Consider the following 27068-nt stretch of genomic DNA (forward strand, 5'->3'; position numbering starts at 1 on the left):
CTCTTACTGCTGAAACTGCATACTCACGAGATTCCAAATCTTGGGAATAAAAGATTTCACAACCATGCTCGTTGCACATAAACTCTATAATTTCGTTCGGTATTGGCCCTTCTTTAATACCTTCACATTTATGCATGATCCGGTTCCCAATTGTTTTCGCATAAGTTGGTTTTTCCATATCTGCTTTTAATTTGAAGGAGCACAAGTATGTTCGCCCACACACTTATTGATTATGTAGCTTGTAGATCCAGCTAAACATTCTGCACGAAGACTCAAACGACAGTTGCGATCTTTACAGAAACCACTTCACCATCTTCTTGTCGATTGTACAACCTTCTAGTCAAAGTTATTACATAGCATAAATTTCCACAGTTAATTTCAGTACGTCTTTACTTATGAAAACTTGCTCCTTCTTCACATAACCAGCCAACCAAAAATCACCTTTCTTTCAATGGTATTCTATGGTTTCTGAACCCAAGCCATCAGCACCACAATCACAGTGAAAGTTAATGTCTTTTGCTTTGTCTTTGAAATCATTATTCATATTTGACGAATGAAAAAATTCATCACGATTTTCCCTAACATTACCATCATCTTGACTTGAGTTAGAAGGCTCCTTATTCAGATCAAATTTGTTGTTTCGATTCTCAATCATATCCACAAATGACACACATAAGTAGATTGACGAATTCTTCTTTGCATATCTAATAAAGCTGCTAACTTGTCGATCATTGGAAATAACAATTGGGGGAACTCCGAAGTTACTAGTCAAAGAATTTGGAAAATAACTAAACTTAGCACTAACAATCCTCTGGTCCATTCCAAATTCCTCCAAAACCATCATCTTCAATTGCTCTAACATTTTACTCGCTTCCACCTCTTTTTTCGTTATCAATAATGACCGCCACTCGTTCTTTGCATCCCTTCTCCAAACACCACATGCTACATAGATATGGACCATTTGATTTGATAAGCAAGAAATAGTGAAGAAGAAAAAACGACAAAGATCGTTGAATAAAAAAAGGGATGGATTCAAAGCCATTCAATTTAAATTTCGCCAAGAACAAATAAATTTGACTCAAATTAGCTAAGATTACTTTCTAAATTTTCTCAGATTTAAAAACATAAAATACATGAAAATATAGAATACATATTCTAAATAGAATAAAACACAGACATAAGGTTACAATATAAATTCTAACTTTTTAAGAACGTAGCGTAAAGGTAAAAATATATGTTTTTTATCTACGATATATGATAAAATAAAGGATAGAACACAGGTAAATGTTTTCTAGATTTTTTTAACAACAAAATAAGAAGCCTACAATATATATTCTATGTACAAATAACAAATTGTTTTGGTTAGAACTTAGGTAGACCTATTCTCTATTTAGATAGATATAATACAAATACTTACTTTTATAAAGTTTTGAATACAAGTTAGAACGAACGTCTATTTTATCCTTGTAAAAAAGGTTATAATACATATTCTAACAAATCTAGATCAACACATCCAATTTTTTTTGGAATTCAATTTTTTTATATCAAAACATATAAATATTCTCATGATTGTACTGATTTTTTCATATTTTTCTGAACTTTATATAATTTCTAATAATTATTTTCATTATGATGAGGGAAATTATGTCCAAAACTGACAAATTAATGCAAAGGTATAAAGGGACAAAAATATTCACATTACGGCCTATATTCAGAGTTTTCCTTTTTTTATTCCGCCTCTTCACAATCTATCTCCTCACAAAGAAAGTAGACCAAGGTGATTCTTCGGCAATCACTCCGGTGTTTTCACTGACGCCCTCTCCAGTGATGTCTATGCCGGGTATCACAGCTCCTTCTTCTTCGTCTTCATCCGAGTTTTCTTTCTCAAAAGAGATATGGTAGAAGAAGAAAGGAAGAAGATCGTTGAATAAAAAAATTGAATTCAGCATGATTCAATACAACTATCATCATGAACAAGATAAGTTTGAATAAAATCAGTTAGGATTGTTTCCTAGATTTTCTCTAATTTAAAAACATAGAATATACAAAAATATAAAATGCACATTGTAAAAAAGAACATAAACAAAAGGTTAGAATACATATTATAAAAAGATAAAAAATAGAGAAAATGTTAGAATTTAAGTTCCACCATGTTTAAAACATAGCATACAAGTATGAACTCACTGTTTCATCTACAATACATAACAGAGTAAAAGATTGAACACAAGTTAACAATTTCTAGGTATTTCCATAATAAAGTAAAAATCCTACAATATATATTATATTTTATAAATAACAAAACCCTTTAGTTAGATCTGAGATAGACATATTCTATATTTGGATAGATTATAGAGAATACTTTACAATATGAACTATAATTATAAACGTATAAAATAAGTTAGAACGTCTATTTTATCTTTGTAAAAAAGTTATAATATACATCCTAACAAATTTAGATCAATATATCAAAATTATTTTTGGATTTCAGTTATTGTACATTAAAATATGTAAAATATTCTTATAATGGTATTGCTTTTTCATATTTTTGATATATATATAATTTTTAATAATTATTTTTGTTATCATGAGAGCAATTATGTCCAAAACTGATAAATTAATACAAATGTATAAAGAGACAAAAGTATTCTCACTATGGCTTATTTTACCAATATCTCCCAAATATATATATGTGCGAATGATGTTTTCGAGTATATTGTCCCTATAATACTGCAAGTAAGGCAAGGCTATAAGGAAAAGCAGTGACTCCAGCAAACGCAGAATTTGCCACAAACATGTTGGCCGCCTCAGTGCTGTGGACTTTGTCCCAGTACACGTACCTTCTTCGAAACTCACAAACCGGTTTATTTGCCGCACATAGTTCTTCCCCTGATTCGACCGTACAACAACTCTTCTGTGTTTCTGTAAACCCTACAAAAATGTAAAATTTTACGCGTGACTGTTATTTTTTTTGTTTATATATACGCAAGGTAAATTTATAGGAACTTAATCCAATAAAAGAATTTGTGATTTTACTGCAACCAAAACGGATCAAATATTTGTAAATTTGTAGTAAAAGGAAGATTTATATTTTTAGGAAACTTTTCGAAAAAGCTTTCGTAAAACTGCAGAATTAGTAGGTGTTTAGGAAGGATTCATAATTTTCCCAAAAGAGGTTATTGTGGTTTTACGAAACTTAATATTATTACAAAATATAAATATTTTCTAGAATGCCTTATTAAAAACATTTTTTAGCATTTATTAAATCAAACTCACACAAATCCAAGAGTAAGAATACATCTTTTTTTGCTTTAGAAAACTTAACTCAAAAACTAAAACTCTCTCAAATCTCATAAGTATATACTACATCATGGTATCTCCTTATATAACAATCATAATTTCTTAAACTCATTAGAAAACACATATTTCATTTTTCGTTATCCTAAAGTCATTAAGATAACTTATAACCTAAGTTATCTTCAAGCTTAAGCCAACATTCTCCTCCATAAGTTTGAAATCTCTTTTCTTCGCATCTTGAACTCCAATGAGATCTCTCATCTCCTTGAATTTGATTCTTCCAAGTGATTTAGTTAATATGTCGGCCTTCTGTTCCTTGCCAGCGACGAACTCAATGTCAACAAAACATTCCTCGCAGATACCGTAGCACTTGTTTGAGAGCCACACCATGTGATACCTTTGGTTCATGCATGTATCAACTAAGCCCTCTAACGCAATGGCTTCTATCAGGTCGAGTATGGATCAAATATCATAGACAACCAATGTTTCTCCTGAAATCCTTCTCATTGGTTCCTTCTCATAGGAACATGAACCATATTGCAATCACTCATACCCGCTTCCTTTAGTATCTTACTTGCATACCTCTCTTGATGCAAAATTACACCATCTTTAAGTTGAGTTACTTCAATACCGAGGTAATAACTGAGCTTACCAAGATCACTCAGCTCAAATTTGGTTGCCATCTCAACCTTAAATTCTTGTGTAACCTCTAAGCTCGAACCTATAACAAGTAGATCATCTACATAGACTGCAACCAAAGAACACTCCCCTTTGATTCCTTTCTGAACAGCAACGGCTCCTTGTAGCACTTAGAGATGTTTAGTTCTTTAAGAATCGCCTTTAGCTTGATGGTCCAAGCCCTAGGTGCTTGTCTCAAACCATAGAGAGCTTTATGCAACTTATACACCTTGTTCTCACTACCTTTGATTTTGAAACCCTCAGGTTGTGAAACATAAGCTTCTTCACTCAAGTCTCCATGAAGAAATGTTGTTTTAACGTCGAGATTGTGGATTTTCCATCCATTAGAAGTGGCAAACGCAATGATAACCCGGACTGTCTCTATTCTTGCTACTGGAGAAAACACTTCTTCAAAATCAACGCCATGATGTTTCACATAGCCCTTAGCGACGAGCATGGCTTTGTATTTGATAATACTCCCATCTGCATTGCGGTTTATCTTTAAAACCCACTTCAAACCAATCGCTTTGAAACCAAAACGAAGCCCAACCAGAGTCCACGTCTTCTTTTTCTTTATCAAAGAAATCTTATCTTTAGAGGCGTCTCGCCTAACCTTATTTCTTTTTGCCGCATTCCAGTCCCATGGTTCTTCATCAAAAGAAGTATCCTCTCAGTTTCTGCTACTTCAGCCAACAAAACATAATCCTCGAGGTAGCTAGATCTCGTGGTTACTCTTGTCAACCTTCTCAACTGAGTCGGACACTCCGTTTCACGGTCCTCTGTTTCTTCATAAGACTCTTCTTCGTTGCATTCACCATCGCTATCATTACCTTCTTCATCTGTTTTATCTTGCCTCTCCTCTTCGTAACCGTGCACCGGGAAAGTTAGTGCTCCTTGTTCTTCGGTAGACTCTTTTCCTATTATATTTCAACCCCAACTTTTATGTTCATCAAAGATTACGTCCATGCTTGCTATCACTTTGCAAAGCTTTTGGATCATATAACCAATATGCTTTTGATCCTGGTTTTGTTCCAAGGTGCACTAATGCTCGTGACCTATCATCAAGCTTCTTGAGATATAGTGCTTCTATCTTGGCATAGCAGACACAACCGAATACGCGTAGGTTCTCCACGTTTGGTTTCTTTTTTTTTAAAGCTTTCATATGGAGTTTTCTCTTTCAGGTTACGGGTTCTAATTCTATTGATGAGATATGATGAGTGTCTTACCGCTTCTCCCCATAGGTAGTTTGGAATACTCACGTGCTTCATTATGCTTCTAGGCATCTCCATTAAAGTTTTGTTGCATCGTCCAACAACTCTGTTCTGCTGTGGCGAGTAAGTTGCGGTTAGATGTCTTTTTATTCCATGGCTTTCGCAGAAGCTCTGAAACTCGTGAGAAGTGAACTCACCACCTCTATCTGTACGTAAAGTTTTGATTGTAGACCCTGACTCTTTTTAAAATAATCTGCTTTAAGATTTTAAACTTCTCGAAAGCTTCACTTTTCTCCTTCAACAAGATTGACCACATGTACCGAGAAAGACCATCAACCAAAACAAATATATAACTATTTCTTGTTGTTGATGATGGTGTTATCGGTCCACAAATATCTCCATGGATCAGCTCAAGGATATGTGAGGCTCGATATGTTGTTACCTTTGGAAATGATGTTCTTGTTTATTTTCACATAAGACAAGACGCGAAAGTCTCTTTATCAATATCGATCGTAGGTATTCCCTTGATTACTTCCTTGTTCATCATCGATCTCATAGTACAAGACCAACATGTCCAAGTCTTGCGTGCCAAGTATCTGAATCACTGAGCTTTGTGGCATGAAGACGTCTACTGCTCTCTACCTCCATGGTGACTTTGTATAGTCGATTTTGTTTTACCTAATTGACTTTACTAACAAGTTACACTCTCGATCATATAAGGTTAGGTAGTCTTCTCTCATTCGAACGTTGCAACTAGATTATGTAGCCTGTCCAAGGCTTATGATATTACTCTTCAAGTTTGGTATAAAGTATACATCAGCTAAAGCTTTGCGCTTCCCATCTTTGGTTGTGAAGATAATAAATCTTTTTACTTTTATATCGATACGAGAATCGTCATCAAACCTCACTTTCCCCGTAATCTTCTCATCTATCCGCGTAAAATAGCTTTGATTCCCAATCATATGATTACTTGCTCCGTTGTCCAAGTACCATATGTTATCAATCTCGGAGTGTGCCTCAAACTTGTGTGGCATGACTTTCTCTTCATTGAGGTATACTACCTCGTGCATCATCAACTCCTCTGCTTCATGCGTGCTGTCAGTCTCACCCGCTTGTGTCTCCTGTAGTTTGAGAAATCGATCAGGACAATCAATGACATAGTGACCGGTTTTATCACACCGATAACAGACTACTCTTGACATGTCCCTTCCTTGTCTCCAGTCACGTTGATTGTTATAATTCCCACATCCTCTTCCTCTACCGTAGCTATTATGTTGAGTCGGAGAATCTATATTAGCGTACATGAGCTTCCCTTGATCTTCTTGTTGATCTTCATCTTGGATTTTTTCTTCATAAGCTTTTAACCTTCAAACAATATCATTGAAACTCGTTGTATTTAGGTTAAGGACTTGCTCGAGCGCAGCGATTATACGAATGTATTTCTTTCGGGGGGGGGGGGGGTGTTGTCTAGAAATTTCTTCACAAGTTTAGATTCATCAATAACTTCTCCCAAAGCTGCCGATTTTGAGGAAGCTTATGTAAGTTTTGCTGACAAATCGTCAATGGTGTCAGTTTCTTTCATCTTCATCTGACTGAAGTCATCCATTAAAGTATGAAGTCGATCTTCTCGAACCCTATCCACTCCTACATGTCGTGCCTTGATTGCTTCCCAAACTTCTTTGGATGTATCGAGGTTGCCAACTTGTAGGATTAGAGAATCAGGTAGCAATTGGAATAGAAAGGCTCTTGCCATATCACTCTTGTCTCTATTGGTTGTGCCTGGTTCTATCGAGTCCAACACTTTATGTACCTTTAGTGCAACTTTCATTCGCATGCTCCATACTGTGTGGTTTGTAGTATTGAGAATCAGACATTGTATATTTGAAGGACTGATCTCCTTCGCCTTGGTCATCACGGTTAGATCCCCCATAACTCTGTCTTCTCAACAAAGCTTTTCTAGTTCTCTTCTCTCGGTTTGTTTATTGATCTCAATAAAGCTCTGATACCAATTATTGAAATTAAACTCACACAAATCCAAGAGTAAGAACACATCTTCTCATTGCTTTAGAAAACTTAACTCAAAAACTAAAGCCCTCTCAAATCTCATAAGTTATACCACATCATAGTATCTCTTTATATAACAATCATAATTTCCTAAACTCATTAGAAAATACTTTTTTTTTCCTAATCCTAAACTCATTAGAATAACTTATAACCTAAGTTATCTTCAAGCTTAAGCTTAATTGTCAACAACATTACCATATGTTTTTAGTTCGGCAAAGAAAACACACAACCAACAAAATCAGTTTAGCAACAAAAAGAATTGGCAAAACGGATTTCCTCTTGGATCAAAATGTTGAGCTCAATATATTTAAATCTACTTACCTAAGGCAGCATACGCAAGAGGAGTTTGACTGGTGAAGATATCAACGTAAGTGATCTTAGCATCGTTGAAGTTTGTGTTAAACTCACTGACCAGATCTTTGAGGTTCTTGTTGAATGGTTCAACAGCTTTGTTCACTTCAGCAGCGCAGCCTAGACCACCACCATGGGAGGCGATCATCCGCGGCGTGCATCCGAGCTTACTGACCCCAAACAACCCCACCTTCCTTGCTCCTTGGACATATAATAACTGTACATAAACAAAGTCTCGTAATATATCTGTGTTTTTTTTTAAAGATACATATTAATTATGAATAAAATTTATATAAACACTTCTACTTATTTTTTGGTTTTGTAAAATTAATAAACTATTTATTATGTAATTTGTTTTAATAAAATCAGATTTGAGGGTCTATAATTCCCTTATTATTTTCTTTTTACACCTTGGCATTATAAAGTATATTACCTTTAAATAAGAGCGATAACGTCCAATGAGGAATTCAGCATATTGATCGTAAGTGAACGTGCGACTAGTATTGTACTTATCACCTTGCATGAAATAATTGTTGAGATAATCATTGCTTCCAATATTAATTGTGTATAGGCATTTCTCCAGCTTCTCGGATGGCACATTCGCCGTCATTATAATCGTCCGATGATTCTTTATTTGCTTTTCAAAACTGATTTTATCGCCCTATGAGACAAAAAATACTATTATGCATAATAATTAAGTGTTCTAAACCGAAACAGTACCAAATATTGTAGTTCTCGAAAAAAAATACTGTAAACGAGTCATATTTAATTAGGCTCCCAGCAAGAAAATAATAATCAATAAAAAGCCAAATGGTTACTTCCCATGAAGGAATTTTTTTTTAACATCCCTTGAAAGAAATTAATAAATTATTTTTTTAGTAACCTATAACATGTATATAGTATTATTTTATATCTGATCCTTGTAATTCATGTTGCCTATTTGGAGCCTTAGAATAGATTAAGGCTTCCTTAAGGTGATCAGCACATGATTAGTTAACTTAAAATTAAGGTGCACAAAAAGTTACGTTTGCTGGGAAGAAACTCGTCGATTAATATTAATTAGGTGATTTTCCTGTGCTTATACACGGGTATAAATATTTACAAAATAAATATACTATAATAACTAATTGTTATTTATTTTTAATTTTAAATTAATTTATAATTTGTATGCATAATTTGTAATAATAATGCTATATTAAAATTATGATTAATTTTTTTTATTTTATTTACATTGGTTGTTGGCTTAGATATGTAAATATATTTGAGAAAGATTATGTATAACTTAAGATATATTGGTCTTAGAATGAAATAGAAAATAAACTAAAGTATCTGATTCCAAATTATGTAAATTAATATAACGATAATATTCTACAGTCTCATGCATATCTATAAATTTTACAAAAGAACTAAATTATTTTATTTTCATTTGTTAATATGTTTTGAGTCATCCTATAATTTACATTTATAAAATAAATTATTTTTATAAAATTATATATTCTTATTGCAGTTAAATATGTGATTTTAGATATAATTTGGATTAGTCGAGTAACTCATGTAGTGAGTATATTGAGTTATATATATTTTTTCAAATTCAAACTGAAGTATAATTGTTTTTGTTATTATAAGTAAAATCAAATTAATTTTATTTATCGTTTAAATGTGAATGTAGTTTCATAATATTTATCAAATAATATGTTGATTTTTTTTAAAAAGATTAGAAAATAAAGCGATGATCAATATGAAGTTACATATATAAATAACTAATACATTTTTGGAACCTCATAAACACATATAAATATTTACAATAATTAAACTGAAATGGTAAACTGAAATTTATTTTAAATAATCTTAAAAATGAGAATTCAAATTTGCTTTGGTATTTTAACTATAGTCATACTAAGTTCCACAAATATAAAAAATAAAATTTAAAAGCAAATTTAATATTATGAAAACAAATAATTTTAATAATGATAAAAATATAATATATCTACCTCGTTAAAGTATATAATGTTATGTTATTTAAAAATATTTTGTAATTATTTGATCAAAAGATGTTTATTGTTAATTTTTTTTAATATCTCTTAAAAATAAGTAGTTTAAAAAATTGTGTGATTGTATTTTAAAAATCATATTGTATTTAAAAATATATAATTTATAGATTTTTTTGCTGTAATTGAATGATATTATAGTCAACTAAATATATGAAAAATAAATAAAACATTTCAATATTACTAATTATAAACTATTTCTAGTCAATTAAACAAATGTTAGTTTATGTTACTTAATTAATTTATGTTTTCATCTAAGAAAATAGATAGATATATAAACATTATTTCTATTACTTTGAAAATATATATTTTTGTATTGTATAAAATTATGTATTAAAAAAATAATATTTCTTTTTCTAATATCATGATTATGTGTGTGAATGTTGTTTTATGAAATCACATTATATGCAAATATGTATTTTCATCTAAGAAAATATAGATATAAAGAAATATTTTATTACTTCAAAAGTATTTTTATGTTATTTAAAATATTTTTTAAATAAAATATTTCTATTTTGTGAATTTTCTTTTTAATGAAATCATATTATATACATATATTTTCTTTTTTAAATTTGTTTTTTAAACTTTATAAATGTTTTCTTTTTATTATATATGTTATTTGAATTTTTTTAAAAAGGAAACTAAATAAAAAATTCAATAATAATATATAAATGTATCATTTTTAATTTATTAAGTGTATCAGCGTAATCAACCATCATGAGAATTAATGTGAACATGACACATAAGAAATTGACTTCTCAAATAATATTATAGAGATTTACCTAAAAGTCTATAATTGTATGATAATTTTCAGATATTTTCCCGTATAATAATTAACCCGGGAATCATAACATTTGAACTAGTCTTTTTCGAAGCCAGATCGATTTGAGCCTCAAACTTTCACTACACAAAGTCCTTATTTAAAACTATATACAAACATCATAGCTAATAAATGAGAACAAATGATCACCACACATATTTTCAAATCAATTAAACTAGGGAGACCCATTAAACTATTAGTAAAGTCTGAAGATGAAACTGAATTTCGTTTAGGAAATCTACTTAATTACTCTAGCTCGTGTCACATTTGGCCAATATGTGGTAGTATTAATGAAAATGAAACACTTGAGGAAAAAGCATGAAAATAAATTCAAGTTAATCTCTCTTGCTTTTAGGTAAGTTCTTACCAAATGGTAGCTAGTCTCTTCGAGAATTCCGGCAGCACCAGAAGCGTAGTTTATACCAGTGTGAGCTTGTTGAGGAGATGCTCCAGCAAAAGGTGGAATGTAATCACTGAATCCCATTAGTTCAGCTAAAACATAAACCAAACTCATATTACACAAGTATTCATTATGAATAATACGCACAAGAATTTTTCTACAAAAAAAATGATACAGAATAAATTTTAAATTTCCTTAAAAAACTGAATCTTGATACACAATATACATATAAAACTTTATCTATCTACTAAAATAGTATATTTACCTATCTACTAAAAAAAACTAAGAAGTAGTGACTATTTTGCATATTATCATTATCTAGTTATAATGTTTCCGTTTCTTTTTATATATACCATTATTATTGATCTATTATTCGTTAAAAACGTCAGCTACAGACACACATCCATTCGAATCTTCCAGTTACTAAAAAACTTGTAATTTTTGGCTGTTTCTATGAGCAGATTCATCGACAACATATTGGCACAGAAATAAACCAGGCCGAGGACTAACCGATAAAGTCGGGAATATTACGGCCATTGCTAAACCGGCCGGTAGGACCTCTAGCAAAATCAATACCATAAGGTGAATAATTAACTTTGACGGTGGTATTCAAGTCATTGTTGTTACCGTTGTCGAAGACTGAGTCTCCGAAAACGAAATAGCAAGGCACTAGCTGTGCACGAGCCTCCTCGGCCATTATAAGCGCCATTGCCGCAATAACCCACAACAATGCCTTGAAAATTACCCCGGCCATTATTGAAAAGCAAATACTAGAAAACTGAAAATGGCAACGTTGAAGAAAAGAGAGAAGACTCTTTATATAAGCATACATAGGGGGAGAAAGACATAATTAAAATTATATTTCAAGTCTATTCATCAGAAGAGGTAGGATGTTTTCTTCCACAAAATAATAATAATTAAGGGATGTTAATTAATTTCCCTTTTTAATAGTCAATTTGTATGTGATATTTTTATTTATTTTGAAAGATCTTTTCAATAGTCAACTTGTCCGTGAGTTGGAATGATAAAAAAATATAAGTAATCTGAACAAGAAAACCCTCGATATGTTTTATCCCTTATATATTAATTGAAAAACACTACAACATAGTTTTGTAGCCACGTGTCACTATGAGAATGAAATTCAGAATTCTTAGAGAAATATGTTAGGATTGATCAATGTATATTTCTCTTTGTTGTGTTTTATTTTATTTAAATGTATGTAGATCACATCTTATCAGAAAAGAAAGATTTATGTAAATGACTACGCATTGGACATTTGGCCATGTTAGTTAATTATTTTAGGGAAGACGACCTATTTCCACACCAGAACTATCGTATAGTAATAAATGTACACAATGTTCCAACCTCGTCGTAATTGCACACCGCAAAAGTATAACAACCCCCTTCCACACACAATAAACATTTGAAACTCGTTTCCACACAAACCGAGATTTGACTTGGTTTTAATGGTTTATAACATGAACCGATAGTAAACGAGTTCATATCGGTTGGTACTGGTACAACCAGACCCAGATAAAGATCCAACTAAGGATTGATTTAAACCCGACCCGAAACCTTCTAAAAACCGCCCCAAAATCGATTTCCCTTTCATTTTTTAGAACCCTAAAATTTAATACAATGGCTCCTGCAGATATTTCTCTTAATCTCTTCCCTCTCTTCATCATCTTCTGTCTCCGAATACAAGTTATGCTTCACTTGAGGTTAATCAACAAAGTTCATGGCTTCTTTTTTCAATGTTGTAATCATTACGCTCTTTTCGAACTTCACCATCAGAGTCAAAATCAGGAGAATCAGGAGTCCCCGGGTCAAAATCAGATGCATCATTACACTCAACATTCACATCAGTTCATGGCTCCATTGTCGATTTCTGAAAAACAGAGAGACACTGAGTTAATACCAGAGAGAGACAGAACAATAATGACAGAGACAAAGAGAGATAGATATAGAGAGAGAGAGAGAGAGAGAGAGAGAGAGAGAGAGAGAGAGAGAGAGATAGAGAGAGAGATATATATAGAGAGAGAGAGAGAGAGAATTGTCGAACACTTACCTGAATGGAGCTGAGCAGAAGATCAACGACGTTCTTGGCGAGAGAGACAAGGATTTAGGTTTTTACGGTTTCTACTTTTCTTAAGTCTGGTCTTGGGTTTGTCTGGTTTATTGATTTAAACTGCTTTATATTCTCTAACCGGGTCGTAATCGGGTCATTTTTGGTCAGTTAACTTAGTTACTGGTTAAATTTATGGTTTAGAGAACACTAACCAACGTTTAACCGGTTTTTGTAAGTATTAGTTCAGTTTGTGTGGAAACGAGTTTCGAACTTTTATCGTGTGTGGAAAGGAGTTGTTATACTTTTGTGGTGTTAAATTACGACAAGGTTGAAACATTGTGTACATTTATTACTATACGATAGTTCTGGTGTGGAAATAGGTCGTCTTTCCGTTATTTTGAGAACTTGTACAATGAGCTGAACGTAGTTTGTTTATTTGTATAAAGTTCACACACGTCATGAACCCCATAAAACTAGGGATTTAGTTGCATTGTTTTTCTTTTAATATGCAAAGAAGCAACAAACACTTGATTCTGGTTAAGACGTGAAGGCAAGATAGTCATCTCAGCTGAAGTGAAATTCAAAAGCTGTAGCTGTTACCTTTCTTGTAATAGAGAATAATCTATATTATTAAAAAAGAAGTACCAATATAAATTGCCTCTTAGTTTTCAAAGTTATTTATATTTAAATGCCACTGAAGTAATAAATTTACTTACTTTTTAGTATTTTTATCTTTTATAATTTAATTAATGCATTTTCCTAAAATAAAGTATAACAAATTATGTTTATTTGGTTAAAAAATGTTTCCGATAATCTGGGTAAACAATAAATTATACTTAATCAATGTCAAAAATATAACAAGATTTTATTATTACGAGGTGGTTATTTTTTATTTTGGTATATTAACTACGTCTAAAAAATATAAAAGTATTATAAAATACATAATATAAACCATAAAATTTTAAATAATATTGAATTATTTAATCGTATAAATCAAATATAAAAATAGATAACCATTTTATTTTACATTAAAATTTTGATCCACAAAAAATACATTTGCACGAACACATGAGTTATATTTTAAAAATAAGGTTGTAAGAGTTGACGGATCAAAAAATAAAATAAAATTATTCATTATAAATTCTAAAATGATTGTGTTTAAAAATATATTAAATAATTATTTAATATATATATATATATATATATAAATTTTAAAAAACATATATTACCATTTATATAAGATAAATATTTTTTTTTTTGCAAACCAAAAATGAATATCCGCGCGGGTGCGCGGATCAAGCTCTAGTTGAATATTAAAAAAAAATGTTCACGGTTTGATATAGTTTTATGCATTGATTGTATTTTATTGACAACTAGGTTAACGGCTTGCACGCCTACGCGGACATTAATATTACTAGATTTTTTAACCGCGATGCGCGGAGATAAGGTATTATTAGTATTTCTCAATTCAAAAAAATAATATATAATATTGTATTATATTATTTAAAGAATATAAAATAAGACTAGATAACATAAATATACTTTTAAAATTTTCTTTGTGGAAATCATTATGTTGTTTGATTGTTGTACTTGATTCACATATTTACATAGATATTTGTGATAGATGAATAATTATATTTTTATTATCAGTAAATAATATATATTTATTATATAATATAAGAAAAATGAAATTGTTTACTTTTTAAACAAACTTGTCTCATGTTGGAGACTCGGTTATAGACATATCATATTCGAAAGAGATATATTTTCAGTTATCAATCTTCTTAACAGTCAAGAAACAAATCTGAATATCAAAACAATATCTCATATGATCTCTTTGTGGAATAACTGTTCTGAAGAAATTGAATATAGGCATCTAAAAGAACTGGAAATGGATGTGCATATGTGTTATCTAATTCAGCTTTATAAAGTACTATTCATAGTTCATATATCATTTATGTGTCCATCCTATTTTTTTTGTTCATCCTTCCTTAAACATCTTGAAATAACTGATGCTAATTAATAATAAACTTTTGGCTGGCAAAAAAAAATCAAATTTGTCTAAATATTGCTTAAATATTTTATTAGTATTGTCTAAGAAGCTTTCAAGTGATATCATAGTTTAATTTTTATTAGTTTTTTTTTGTTAATTTTTAGAGTTTTTTGTCTTTAAGATTTTTTTTCATATTAAGCTTCTATTTCTTTCACAGAATTGATATATATATATATATATATATATATATATATATGTCATAAAAATTACCATCAAATCAGTTTTACTTATTTATTATTTTGTTTTTAATAAAAATACACTTTTTAAATAATTTAATTTAAAATAAAATTATATATTAATTTGTCGTATTCTAACAATTTGATTGATTTAACTAATTTGCTTTGGTGGATAACTTAAAAAGTTTTCATATGAATCGGGAAAGCAAGCTTAGGTTGTTATATTATATTTATTTTTGTATATAGAATCTATATATAATGCTAATGTAATAAAGAAAGAACATTCTTTTTTTGTAACTTCAAAAAGATACATTATTACAATTTGAAATTAATCAAAATTGAATAAAATGGTAATTAAATATTTGTAAATCTAATTGTTTTTTATTTATTTTGTTTAGTTGGATTCTCATGGAAAGAAATTGATAGGTTAAACAAATGTTTCAAAATTTGTTGTGTTATTGTTTTGTCTATAAATTACAAAACTTATTGAATTGATATATTTAATTATTGCATCCTTAAATAATATTTTATTAAGACATTAGAGAAGTATGTTTTGAGTTGTTTTGTCAAAATTGTACAAAAATCTATGATTTTTCATATTTGTCACGAAAATTTATATGTTAAACTTACTTTTACAAAATTCTTAACTTTGTCACGAAAACAAAAATCTGTGCTTTTTCATAAGGATCATCCACAGACGGATCCAAATTTACCAACCATTCCAAACAAGTCCACAAAAGTCGATAATTATTAAAATATAAAATTATGTTAATAATACATAACATATTAATTCCTTATAAAAACCACCAGAATAACAAAATGGGAATACATATCGATTGGATAAGTGGTTGATATGCTCAAATTAACCTTCAAGCTACTCTCCCAAATAAGAGGTTTGATGTAGTACTTGAGGATCGAATCCACAGAGACTCTATCTTTCACACGATAGATTTGAGTTTCAGATCAAGCTAGGTTAAATAATATAAAGCAGTAAATAGCAGTAAACTAAATTTAGGAGTTTGTTTGTGATGGAATGATAGTTGCTAAACTTTGGGTTTCATTCAGGTTATTAAAACTACAATCTATAGATGCTAAGGGTTTAATCCTAGATCTCAAATTCATATAAGCAAGTAAACCAACTCTCGCATGCGCTTACTAATCAGATGCCTGAAATCATGTGATTCCAGCTCTCGCATGTGAACTTATGAATGAGTGTCGATTGATTCTATAGAGTGAGTATTGATCGATAATTATTCCAGACAAGCGTTAATAACCAATTTGATTTGTTCACTAGGTTAACTAAACCAGCTTTCACGTGCATCTAACAACCTAGCTCATCATGATTCAATTCAGGTAATAGACCATGATGTCGCGTGCGCCTAACTATCCTATGATCAGGTTTCTAGTTAATTACTCTAGAAACAAGCAATGAGAAAAATCCTGTGAAGGATACAATAAATCATCCTAGCAATTCTATATTTTAGAAGTTCATTAGAAACCCTAGAAAACCTAGATCTAGCAGGTGGATCTACTCAGACATGATAGTTACACAGAAAATTATAGAAAGAATAGATGAACAGATATAAAATATAAAACCAAAACCAGTTGGAGTTCCAAGAGGACTCTAAATGGGTTCCTCTCCCTCCTAACATAAAACTAAGAACAATAGAACGTAAAAAAAACACACACATAAATAGAGTTTTAGGTCATCCAGGGGCATTCTGGTAATATCTGGTGACATCTAGGCCCAAGTCGGTCATGAAATAGGTTCGACTCGTCTTTTCGCATTAGTGTTGATTGAAACCAAAGGCTTGTCGTCGATAGACACTCCTTCATATCTTCCACAGCTTTCTCTCGCGAGCCAGGCGTACCACTCTTCAGTAAAACATGAATAACTTCTGTTATAGGATTATGATTGACCTCAAACCGATAGAATTCGAAATCTAACTCAAAGATATACTTTGCGTCAGCATATGGGCTCAATCGCACAGTGGTAAGATCTCCATCAATAGCTAAACTTCTGACGTATCTGTGCAGTTCTACACCTCAAATAGCTCCATAATTATCGAAGTTCTCTAAAGCATATTTGGACCTGAAAATTAAGACAAAGTCCAAACACATATAATTTACTCTAAAAAGGTCATATACGATGGTCTAAAAGTGGTAAAATCCATGGTAAATCAACTTCTTGTTGGGCTCAAAATCGGTCACGACGAAATCAACGTCCGAAAATTCCCGAAAAATATTTCTTCTAAAAAGAGAAGTAGAAAATCAACACTAAAAGCCTCGTACAAGTTTAAAAAGAGTTATACGAGATGTTGTCAGAGTAAATAGTCCAATATATTGGCAAGTGGCTTCCGGGAGACAAACAATGAAACAGGAAAAAAGTCGACCATCATATCCCAACAATCCGAATCACCTGAAGATAGCCAAAATTTAACCTCGGCCTTAACCAATTTGACATACGACAACCGGGACAGCATCGTCCCGCTCGCCATATGGCGAGCACGACTGCACCTTATCAACGTCATGCACTCTCGTCTCGTCTTCATAACTTTCTTCTTCGAGCCTTGGCTACACTGTCTCTTGTTTCGTCTCGATTGGAGTTACCGTTGGAACTTTGCGATAAAAATCGTCAAGACTTGTTTTCTCGTATGAGTTCAAATCGATCGTGTAAAACATCGACGGTTAACTTAACACCTTAATTTCTTGACTATACGATTAATTTGACTTATTCTTAAAAGAACTGACATCATACCAAAGGTGATCTTTCAAAAAAATCGTAAAAATGTTAAGTCGAAACACGGCCCGAAAATGTTTAAGACACGGCTAAAAAGCCCACTTACGATTTTGGATGAAATTGAGCCCAAGGTTACTATGACGGTCTATCTCTTATTCACCAAAGAAGACAATGTCAAGTTTGGAGATAAATGTCAAACTTGTAGGGCGAGAGAAATAGAATATTTTTGCAAGGAGATAAACTCAACCCGGGGGCAGAAAAGAAAAGCTCAAACCGACCTAGGAGGAATATATAAAGGATTCCAGGGTGAGAGCATAAAAGAGAACTATGAGACACAACAAATTTAGCATTTAGAGCAATAGGTAACTTTTTGTTTTTGTTATCGAGCTGTGACTCAATTAGGTTTTTGCAGTCTTAGGTTGATAGAACTATGAAACTCGCCGACAGCTCTTGTGGCCAAGGCTCTTACCTTCTTGTACACACTCACACGCAGATTCGGAATATTAATTTATGATTTCGTCTGTTTACGTTGTCTGATTACTTGACGTTTGGCTTAGCAGAAATCTGGACCTCTAGAAAAGTTAGGTTCTCTTAGCTTTCCTAATTTAACGGAAATCAATGGTGTAAATTTTGGTTCCCATAATTTGGCGCTAAAAGGAGTGGGAGGGGGGTGCAGATCAATCTAACTCACAGCCGAAAAACACTTGGTCAGTATGTCTACAGACGATCAAAACAATCAACAAACTTCCAATGGCACCACTACCAGCGACAATGTTAATCAAACTCCGGCAGCGAACGTCTCCGCGGTCAACACTGATACCAACACCGCGGTGCTCGACGAGTTTAAGAAGATGTTCACGACTTTTTCAAAAAATTTGGAAGAAGAGGATAAGGTCATGAGCACTCTTGCTAAACATGTCGAAACCCTGACAGCGAGAACCAGGGTCGTCCTTCCACGTGGATCCACCAGAGTCCACAGAAGAAGACTAGATTTCAAAACTCCGGTAGACAAACAGGGAAACACGTTGAAACACGTCAGGAAAAAATTCCAACGAAATAACCTCTGTCGAAACACGGAAAGACTCATAAAATCTTCCGCCTCACGAGCAGGACGCCGACGAAAATGAAATCAAACGAGTCAACTTGGATCCCAGCGATCAGTCCGATCATTTGGACGAGGACGCAGACGTGCATCCAAGAAGGACTTGGAGCTGCACGAATCGGATGGATTCTTCGTTCATCCGAGGAAGAATAAAACGTCTTCTGGGTTGAACAATAGAAGCTCGTCGAGGAACATGCTCGAATCACTCGCAGCAAACACTGACAAACGCGAAAAAACTGCTGGCGACGATCTCGAAGAAATTCGAGACCTCTGTGATTACATCACGAAGATGGCCGCGGAAGTAAAAATAGTGAAATCCCAGATTCACCAGACTACCAGTGACGCACCCGAGATCGACAGGGACAGTTAAGCAGTGAAAACTTATCCATTGACCATCACTTGGGCAGCTACCTCTCTATCCTGGAACCAACGTCCAGTCGTGGTTCTGTCGGATGTGAAAGTTCTTGTTGATATCCTCAACGCGAAGAAGATTGACTTTAAGCTCCAAAGTGTTCTCTATGACAATTATGCTCTAGCTAAACCTTTGGTATCTATCTCTTTTAAATTTATCCCTTGTTTAGAAAACTATGTTCCTGACTTAGTGGCAAAATCAGCTTTGCTTCAGTCTGTAAACTCCTCCTTCATGGAGTAAACTCTGTTTTTATTTGAATGAATGAATGGTTTGATCAAAAAATTGTCATTTTAGTAATTTTATTAATATGATTACATTAATTGTATTTCCATATTTCATTCAGTTTAAGAAGTTCATTAATTATATTACCTTAACAATACACAACATCATTAATTGTATTATCAAAATAATAATAGTGCATATTTTTATTTATTAGTTTTAAACATTAACTTTGTGCCAATTATAAAATAAAAAATGTAAAATAACTAAGTTTTGCCTATGGTTAAACGTTTGGTTTAGTTTTTTTTACTAATTTGTTTTTAAAATTTTAGTTTTAACCGGTGAAAAATTACGTAGCCAAAAACATAATTCAAAAACATGTTTTTATGAATAAAATAATAACTTAAATTAAAATAATAAAAATGTATTACATTTTTTGTCACTTAATTTTTCAATCCATATAATTATTTTACTAAATAAAAAACTCTTTCTATTTCAATAAATTTAGCCAAATACATAGAAAAAATCATTTTTATTATAGTATAAAATCAGTTAGGCATGAACATTGGCTATCCATTTAGGTGCAGGTTGTTCCTTTTGTGTATATTTTTATATCTTAAAATTAGGCTCTGCTTGACTATTATAAATTTGTGTGTGGGTTTTAAGTTTCGGAACAAAATTGTGGACAAATGTGAAGGTGGAGATCCATCCGATGAAGACAGAAGCTGGTCAGATGGTGCGAAGCAAGAAGACAGTGTCCTCTTCTCGCACAGGGTCTGAAGCAGAATCACGCAAGAAGGCTCGTGAGTCCCCTGGCGTGGATACGGAGACCAAGAAAGCAGAAATAGTTCGTTGGCTCACTGGCCTGACTTCTAATATGGTTGAGGGGCTGAGCAGATGCGAGAATACTCTGAAGACACAATCCCGCATAGATACTGCAAAGATGGGAGCTGTTGAGAAGATTGTGCGTGAAGGTTGGAAGGAAGACCAGACCAAATCTGGTTCATCTACTGATGTACCTGAGGCAAACAAATCTGACGGAGACAAAGCTAAGAAGGACAGAGCTGAAGAAAGCAGAGCCGACGAAAGCAAAGATGAGGAAAGCAAATCTGAGGAAAGCAAATCTGCGGAAACAGATCCCAAACCCCAACAGAATGACAACAAGAGCCAAAGCTAGAGACACCCAAGCCACTGTGGTTAGTACCAAAACATCTCCCAAACCAATCAATCCGAAAAGGGGCAAAAAATCAGTGAAAAAGAAATAACTTGTTTGCATTTGAATTTGGAACGGTGGAATCTTTTTCATGTTGTTTTGGAACCTTGGAATATTAGCTTGTTTGGTTTGAAAAACGTGTGCATTTTGACTGTTCTCTTTTGGTTTGTATAAGATTGTAAAAGGATGCATTTTGTTATTAGTGGTTGTTATTAATGTGTTCTTTCTACTGATAACAAATGCAGAGTGAGAGCGAAAATGAGAATTGAGGCATAAGTGTTGTTGTAGTAGATAAAGAACAATCACGCATTGATTATGGTTCTGTGAAAAAACTGAAACAAGTTGGTAAAGTGAGAGCTGCTTGCATTGTGGCCCGTGCTAAGAGTGAGAGGCAACATAGGCTTGCTGCTACTCAGCACTCTCCTTTTGATGGAAACAGCACAGCAAAAGTTATCATACCTAACCAGCCGAAGCGAGGCTAGGGATATAACCCATTTGCTGGTGTTGATCGCCAAAACCTCTATGCTCTTCTTGATTGGGTGAAACTTGACCCGTAAGTCATCTAACCTCATATAATTTCTCTTTATATAACGGACTTGGTAGTGTTTTATTTATATAATTTGATTATTGACAGCAAATGGCGACATAAGGTGCCTGCTTCTTCAAGTCATTGGTTCTATATACTACTAACTCCTACAAAATGGTTGATTGACACGGTATGTAGACTTCTCTCGCATGTAGATTTCTCTGATGTAGGAGTCTCTAATGTTGTAAATACAGCACATGGATGCTGGAATTAATCTCTTAAGGCTCCGATACACAAAGCACCCGGAATGGTTTAGGTCCGACAGAATTTGCATGTTAGATGCTGTATTTACTCAAATGTGGACAGCAAAGTACTCAAAGTTTCTGGCCTCTCCTGCCATCCTGACGGCTTAGGTAAACAACTCCCTCCTGGCGCCTTAGACTACTACACAGGCGAGGAACCAGCGTATAACAGATCAAGTAAGACATGGGCGCTGGAGATTGATGATACATATGCGCCATTATTAGTCAAGAACGATCATTGCGTAGCTTGCTGGATATCAATCCCGAGGAGACACATAGTGATTTGGGATAGTGATGTTGTTTACGCTGAGGATGCAGAAATTGCTAAGACCGTGAAGCCTATTGCACACATGCTACCGTACATGCTGCATATGTTATCTACCGGTAAGGAGAAGGAGTTGTACACGGTTGATTTCATACATGAGCGTGAATCTGGGGTGCCACAAAACAAACAAAGTGGTGACTGTGGAGTTATTGCTTGAAGTATATAGAATGTCATGCACTTGGCATGCCATTTCCACCTCATGAGCTGTGTGATAAGAAGATCAAGACAATCAGGTCTCAGATGGCAAGTGAGATATTTGATGAGACCAGCATAAACGACACAGAGAAAGATGTTTACAAACATCTCAGTGTCTATGACTAAGGTTAATCCACTTCATTGGGTAGAATTGAGGGAAAGTATGAAATGTTTTGGTGACTTTCCTCATCGGATATATGTAGGTCGATGTAGTAGGCTTTTGTACCAGACTATTGTATTGTGCTGTGAGTAACAGGCTGATGTAGCACGCTTTTGGTTGTAACAAACTTATGTAATTTGCTTGCAGCAGACTTAAGTATTAGTCCTCTTTTACATAAGACTTTTACAGAAGTTTGCTACTCGACTACTATCTAGACATCATCTTTTTATCAGTATATTAGTTTTTTTAGCTCATATTCGACCAAAAATACAACTTTGAGACAACTAAGAGACTTACGTATTAATCTTCTTTAGAAAATTAAGACTATAAAAGAAGTCTGCGTTCTGTAAAAGAAAACTACAAAAAAAGTCTGTGTTCTGTAACAGAAGACTAGCACATTAAGACATAAGACATCATCCAAACCATAAGACAACATCCAAAGCAATAATACAATTGATAAGTTCCACACATAAGACATAAGACAAAATCCAGGACAATAAGACAACATCCAAAGCAACAATACAACTAATAAGTTCCACACATAAGAAATAAGACAACATCTAAAGCAATAAGACTAACAACACATGTTTAACCTAGGCAGTTAAGATGAGTGTGACCCGGTTGTTTGCACTAGGAGCAACTATAATCCTTGTGCAATTTTCGCGGTTTGTTTTCCCTCATCCTGGAAATTTCTAGCCAAAACTGCCACCTCGACTTCTTTTGCCTACCCGGACCACGCTTGACATCTGGAGGAAGACATTTATGTGCATTAGAACATTCTTCATTGGCAGGTGATGTGTCATCAGTGTTGGGAGCTCCTTCTTCATTGGCAGGTGATGTGCCATCAGTGTTGGGAGATTCCAATACGTCACTTTTGGGATATAAATTTGCCGCGTATGCTTCATAAAGATAATTCTTTGAATAGGATGGGCATACAAGCGTAGAGACATGAATATTTGCATCCTTTGCAGCTGCAATGGCATGTGAACAAGGTATCTTCTCAATATCAAACACACCACATTGACACCTCCTAATTTTCAAGTCATAAACACAATCTCAATGTCCTCCTCTCACAACAAATCACCAACCATCAATACGCTACACATTCATCATATATGCATACTCTTCACGAATAGCCAACACATTTTCAACTCCCCGATTATGATGTGAAGTGAGACTCAAAGCATCTTCTCTCCTTTTAAAGAACCACCTTCCTAGCTTCTCGCGTATAAATTCTAGAAGGAATGAGACTGGGAATCCTTTGGCTGGCTTAAGTGCAGAGTTGATAGATTCTGCGATGTTGCTAGTCTTTATGTTGTATATGTCACCTTGAAATTGAATTCGTGACCATAATGAGACGTCAGCATTCTCCAAATATGTTTCAAGGTTGGGGTTTATACTCCGTATCTCATCCATGTATCGGTTAAAATCGAAAAGCGTATGTTCATAAGCAGCGCCTTTGACCAAGTACAACATGTGATTTTCCTTGAACTTTTGGACTATGTTCTGTTGTAGATGATAATAGCATATTTCTCGCCTTGCCCAAGGGAAAACTTTCTCACACGCCTTCTTAATGGAACCGTGCATGTCAGAAACTATCACCAAAGCCTACTGATCAGAGACACATCTCCGTGATTGGGTAAAAAACCATTCCCACGACTCATCATTCTCCGCATCCACAATCGCAAAAGCCAATGAAAAAATCTGAAAATTACCATCTTGGACAGCCGCAACTAGCATAACTCCTTCATACTTCCCACATAGATGAGTCCCATCCACCACAATAACCCTCCTACGATAGGTAAAACCAGCAATCGAAACTCCAAAAGATAGGAATATATACTTAAATTTGTTTTCACCATCTTTCTCAAGACATGTGACAGTTCCCGGATTCGATATCTCGATCTGACGGAAATAAGAATACAGATTCGCATATCCATCTTCTGTTGTTCCTCTCACCAACTCTTGTGCAGATAACAAAGCTCTGTACGAAGTGTTGAAATCTAGCTTCATCCTAAACATGTTCCTCATCACGTCTTTGATATGCTTCAGTGTAAGCCCATCTCTAATCCCAACCCGATCTATAAATAGTCTTGCAACATGTTTCGGAGTATAATGTTTTCATTGAGCCATTCGATCTGTCACTGAAATGTATGAGTTTTCAAAAATTTTGTCACCCAAAATGTCTTCGGCCCATGTTCACACTCGCTCTAAGCTTCCAACCACATCCTTGAACACGACACTTAGCCACATACAGAGTTTTCGTTGTCATATATGTTGTGAATGTAAATTTATATTCCACAGCCACCAAATTCAGCTTTGGAACAAGCTCAGCCTTACTAGCAAAACTCTGACCGACATATATATTGTCCTTTCAGGACAACGATCTTCCTTCACCACCAGAGCATTGTGCTTTATGACCATCATAAAGCGTTTCATTTGCATACTCGTCAAAATCCTCATCTTTCACTTTCCCGTAATCATTGTAGTTTACACCATCGTCAACATCAACAACAACATCAGCAGTTGCTTGAACATCAGCAGCAGCTGCTTGAACATCATCAGCAGCGTTACTATCTTCATCCCACTTTTCATCAGTATCTTGACCAGCATATTCATCAGAAAAATTATTATCATCACCATCAGACACATCCGCATCATCATCAACTCCAGCTTCTACTTGGCTCTGGCTTGAACACAAAGGCGTACAAAGTGTATCTTAGCTAACTCGATCAAGTTCCGCACTTCTCTATCATTCGTGACATGCATAGAAGGAGTATCCGGAACCATTTGCTGTAAAATGACGTCTGGTAAGGAATAAGTTAGCACCACCTTCTTGATTTTCTTTTCCAAACCATAATCTCCTAGTGCCATTTCAAGAAGTTCATCTTGTGTACAACCATCCGGCACAAGAAACATTCTCCCTCCTTTCTGATTATTGACCACAAACTCCCACAAAGAGCCTTTCACCACCCATTCTCCGTATACAACAAGTATCTGAGCCATTTTCTGCAAAAAATAATACAAGTTTACATAATCAGTGAAGAAATATTTCATGTTTCATAAAACTATAAACGAAGACTTACAAATACGTCTATAATTATTAGCTAACAACATAGTCAAATCAAATGAATTATACCTTCATAATTATAACAAATTTTCTTTTCAAAATCACTCAAACCATTAGGATTAACTAACACACACGGTCAAACAAAAAAAACTAGAAAAAAACTTAATGAATAATACACAAATTCACATTTTTATAGATTTTTCTATGTAGACTTAATATTCAGTCTACGAAGATGTAGATGTTTTTTTCAGTTTACCAATGTAGACTGTCAAATAGGAATACTCTTTGGGTTGGTTTTTGCAATTGCAAATTTTACGGGTTGCTTTCTATATTTAAAAAAAGTTGTGATTTCATACATGTAAACTTTCATTTTAGCCTACATTTTAAAAATGTTAGTTTTTGCAATTGTTCCCATAATTCATCCAAGATTTGACTTTCAGAACTAGACTTCATATGCAGTCTACATGTTTGAATTTTTTTGAAAGAGGTTAGTTTTGCAATTGATCAAGTTTGACTTCCAATGAGTAGATTGAAATGAACATCTACGGTTGTGTAAACTCTGTGTGAAGTCTACTCTACAATCCGACGGGTTGGTTTTGCATTTAACCAAAATAAAAAAGTAAGACTTTAGACGCAGTCGACATTTTTTTTCTAAGATAAGAAGACTGCATATGAAGTCTACAATTTAATAAATTTTTGATTGCTTTTTAAACTTTTTGATCAAACACAAAACTAACCTATTCAACGAAGTCAAAGTTTTGGTCAAATGCAAAACTGACCTTTTACAGACTTCGTTGGCAGTCTACAGTTTGTAGACTTCCGGTGAAGTCTACTTTGAAAAGTCAAAACTTCAGTCAAATGAAAACCTAACCTCTTTTAGATAGATATCTTGGTAAGTCTACCAAAATTTTTATTTTTGTTGTCAAAGGTAAAGACGGAGACTACTGGGGAAGTCTGTGTTAGGAAAAAAATTTGTTGGGTCAATTGCAAAACTAATCCGTGCGTTGACAAGCATCGTAAGTGTACACGTAGGCGTAGACATACAAAATAATCTACTGTCGCGACACAGATCTGAAAAAGCACGAAAACCATGTACATAGTTACTTTTTTTCCTGTGTAAAGCTCGTTTCCAACCTTTTCAACCGTCCAAACTCCAAATATGAGCAAAAAGAAGCATCTTTGACGATTCACTAATGAAGAAACTCGAAAATATGAAGTTTGTGATTATGAAAATGAAGGTTATGAGATTTTTTTAGACGGAAATGTAGAGCAGATGAGAGGAAATGAAGTTTTTTTTTGTTTAGAATGAGAAAAAAAAATGGTTGAAAATTGAATTCTAGAGCTTTAGAGCTCAAAAATGGTGGTTCATGGTGGTTGGAAAAATTGATGATGATGGCATTTTCGTAAATAAGAATAAATGATTAGGGTGTATTTGGTTTTTTGTTAATTTCGAAATTAGTTACAAATTAAATAAAAATGGCAATTTTGTGAATAATTCAAAAACATAGGGATAGTATGGAAAATTTAATGATGAATAGTAATGACAAAAAAGGGGTTTGTTTTGAAAAATTCCCTTTTTTTTGGTCAATACTTAAGGTATCTTTTTATTACAATCTTCATTTATCATCCATAGATATTATT

The 27068-nt window shown here is 33.4% G+C and overlaps 2 protein-coding genes across 2 annotated transcripts; both read right to left on the minus strand.

Annotated features, from left to right (window-relative positions):
- Positions 1 to 1419: 1419 nt before the first annotated feature.
- Positions 1420 to 11921, minus strand: LOC106345177 (GDSL esterase/lipase At2g19050-like). The gene is made up of 5 exons (XM_013784418.3): positions 11377 to 11921; positions 10834 to 10958; positions 8032 to 8259; positions 7569 to 7815; positions 1420 to 2928 (listed from the first exon to the last, which is right to left on the minus strand). Exons 1-5 carry the CDS (start codon positions 11696 to 11698, stop codon positions 2720 to 2722), a joined length of 1131 nt encoding a protein of 376 aa, XP_013639872.2. The 5' UTR covers positions 11699 to 11921; the 3' UTR covers positions 1420 to 2719.
- An 11066-nt stretch (positions 11922 to 22987) lies between these two features.
- On the minus strand, positions 22988 to 24388 carry LOC106453858. Its single transcript, XM_013896060.1, has 3 exons — positions 24073 to 24388; positions 23481 to 23952; positions 22988 to 23387 (listed from the first exon to the last, which is right to left on the minus strand). Exons 1-3 carry the CDS (start codon positions 24386 to 24388, stop codon positions 22988 to 22990), a joined length of 1188 nt encoding a protein of 395 aa, XP_013751514.1.
- Between the last annotated feature and the right edge of the window lie 2680 nt (positions 24389 to 27068).

The sequence above is a fragment of the Brassica napus genome, chromosome A5, assembly GCF_020379485.1.
Source record: "Brassica napus cultivar Da-Ae chromosome A5, Da-Ae, whole genome shotgun sequence".
Classification (NCBI taxonomy): domain Eukaryota; kingdom Viridiplantae; phylum Streptophyta; class Magnoliopsida; order Brassicales; family Brassicaceae; genus Brassica; species Brassica napus.

Excerpts from the sequence above, each read along its gene's own strand:
- LOC106345177 (XM_013784418.3), bottom strand. The coding sequence starts at position 11,698 with ATGTATGCTTATATAAAGAGTCTTCTCTCTTTTCTTCAACGTTGCCAT. Across the intron at positions 8,260-10,833 it reads AAGAGACTAGCTACCATTTG|GGCGATAAAATCAGTTTTGA; the intron begins GTAAGAACTTAC and ends TTTGTCTCATAG. Across the intron at positions 2,929-7,568 it reads TCTTGCGTATGCTGCCTTAG|GGTTTACAGAAACACAGAAG; the intron begins GTAAGTAGATTT and ends ACATTTTTGTAG.
- LOC106453858 (XM_013896060.1), bottom strand. The coding sequence starts at position 24,388 with ATGAGGAACATGTTTAGGATGAAGCTAGATTTCAACACTTCGTACAGA. Across the intron at positions 23,953-24,072 it reads AGTTGCGGCTGTCCAAGATG|TTTCTGACATGCACGGTTCC; the intron begins GTAATTTTCAGA and ends CTTTGGTGATAG. Across the intron at positions 23,388-23,480 it reads GTGTTGGCTATTCGTGAAGA|GAGGTGTCAATGTGGTGTGT; the intron begins GTATGCATATAT and ends CTTGAAAATTAG.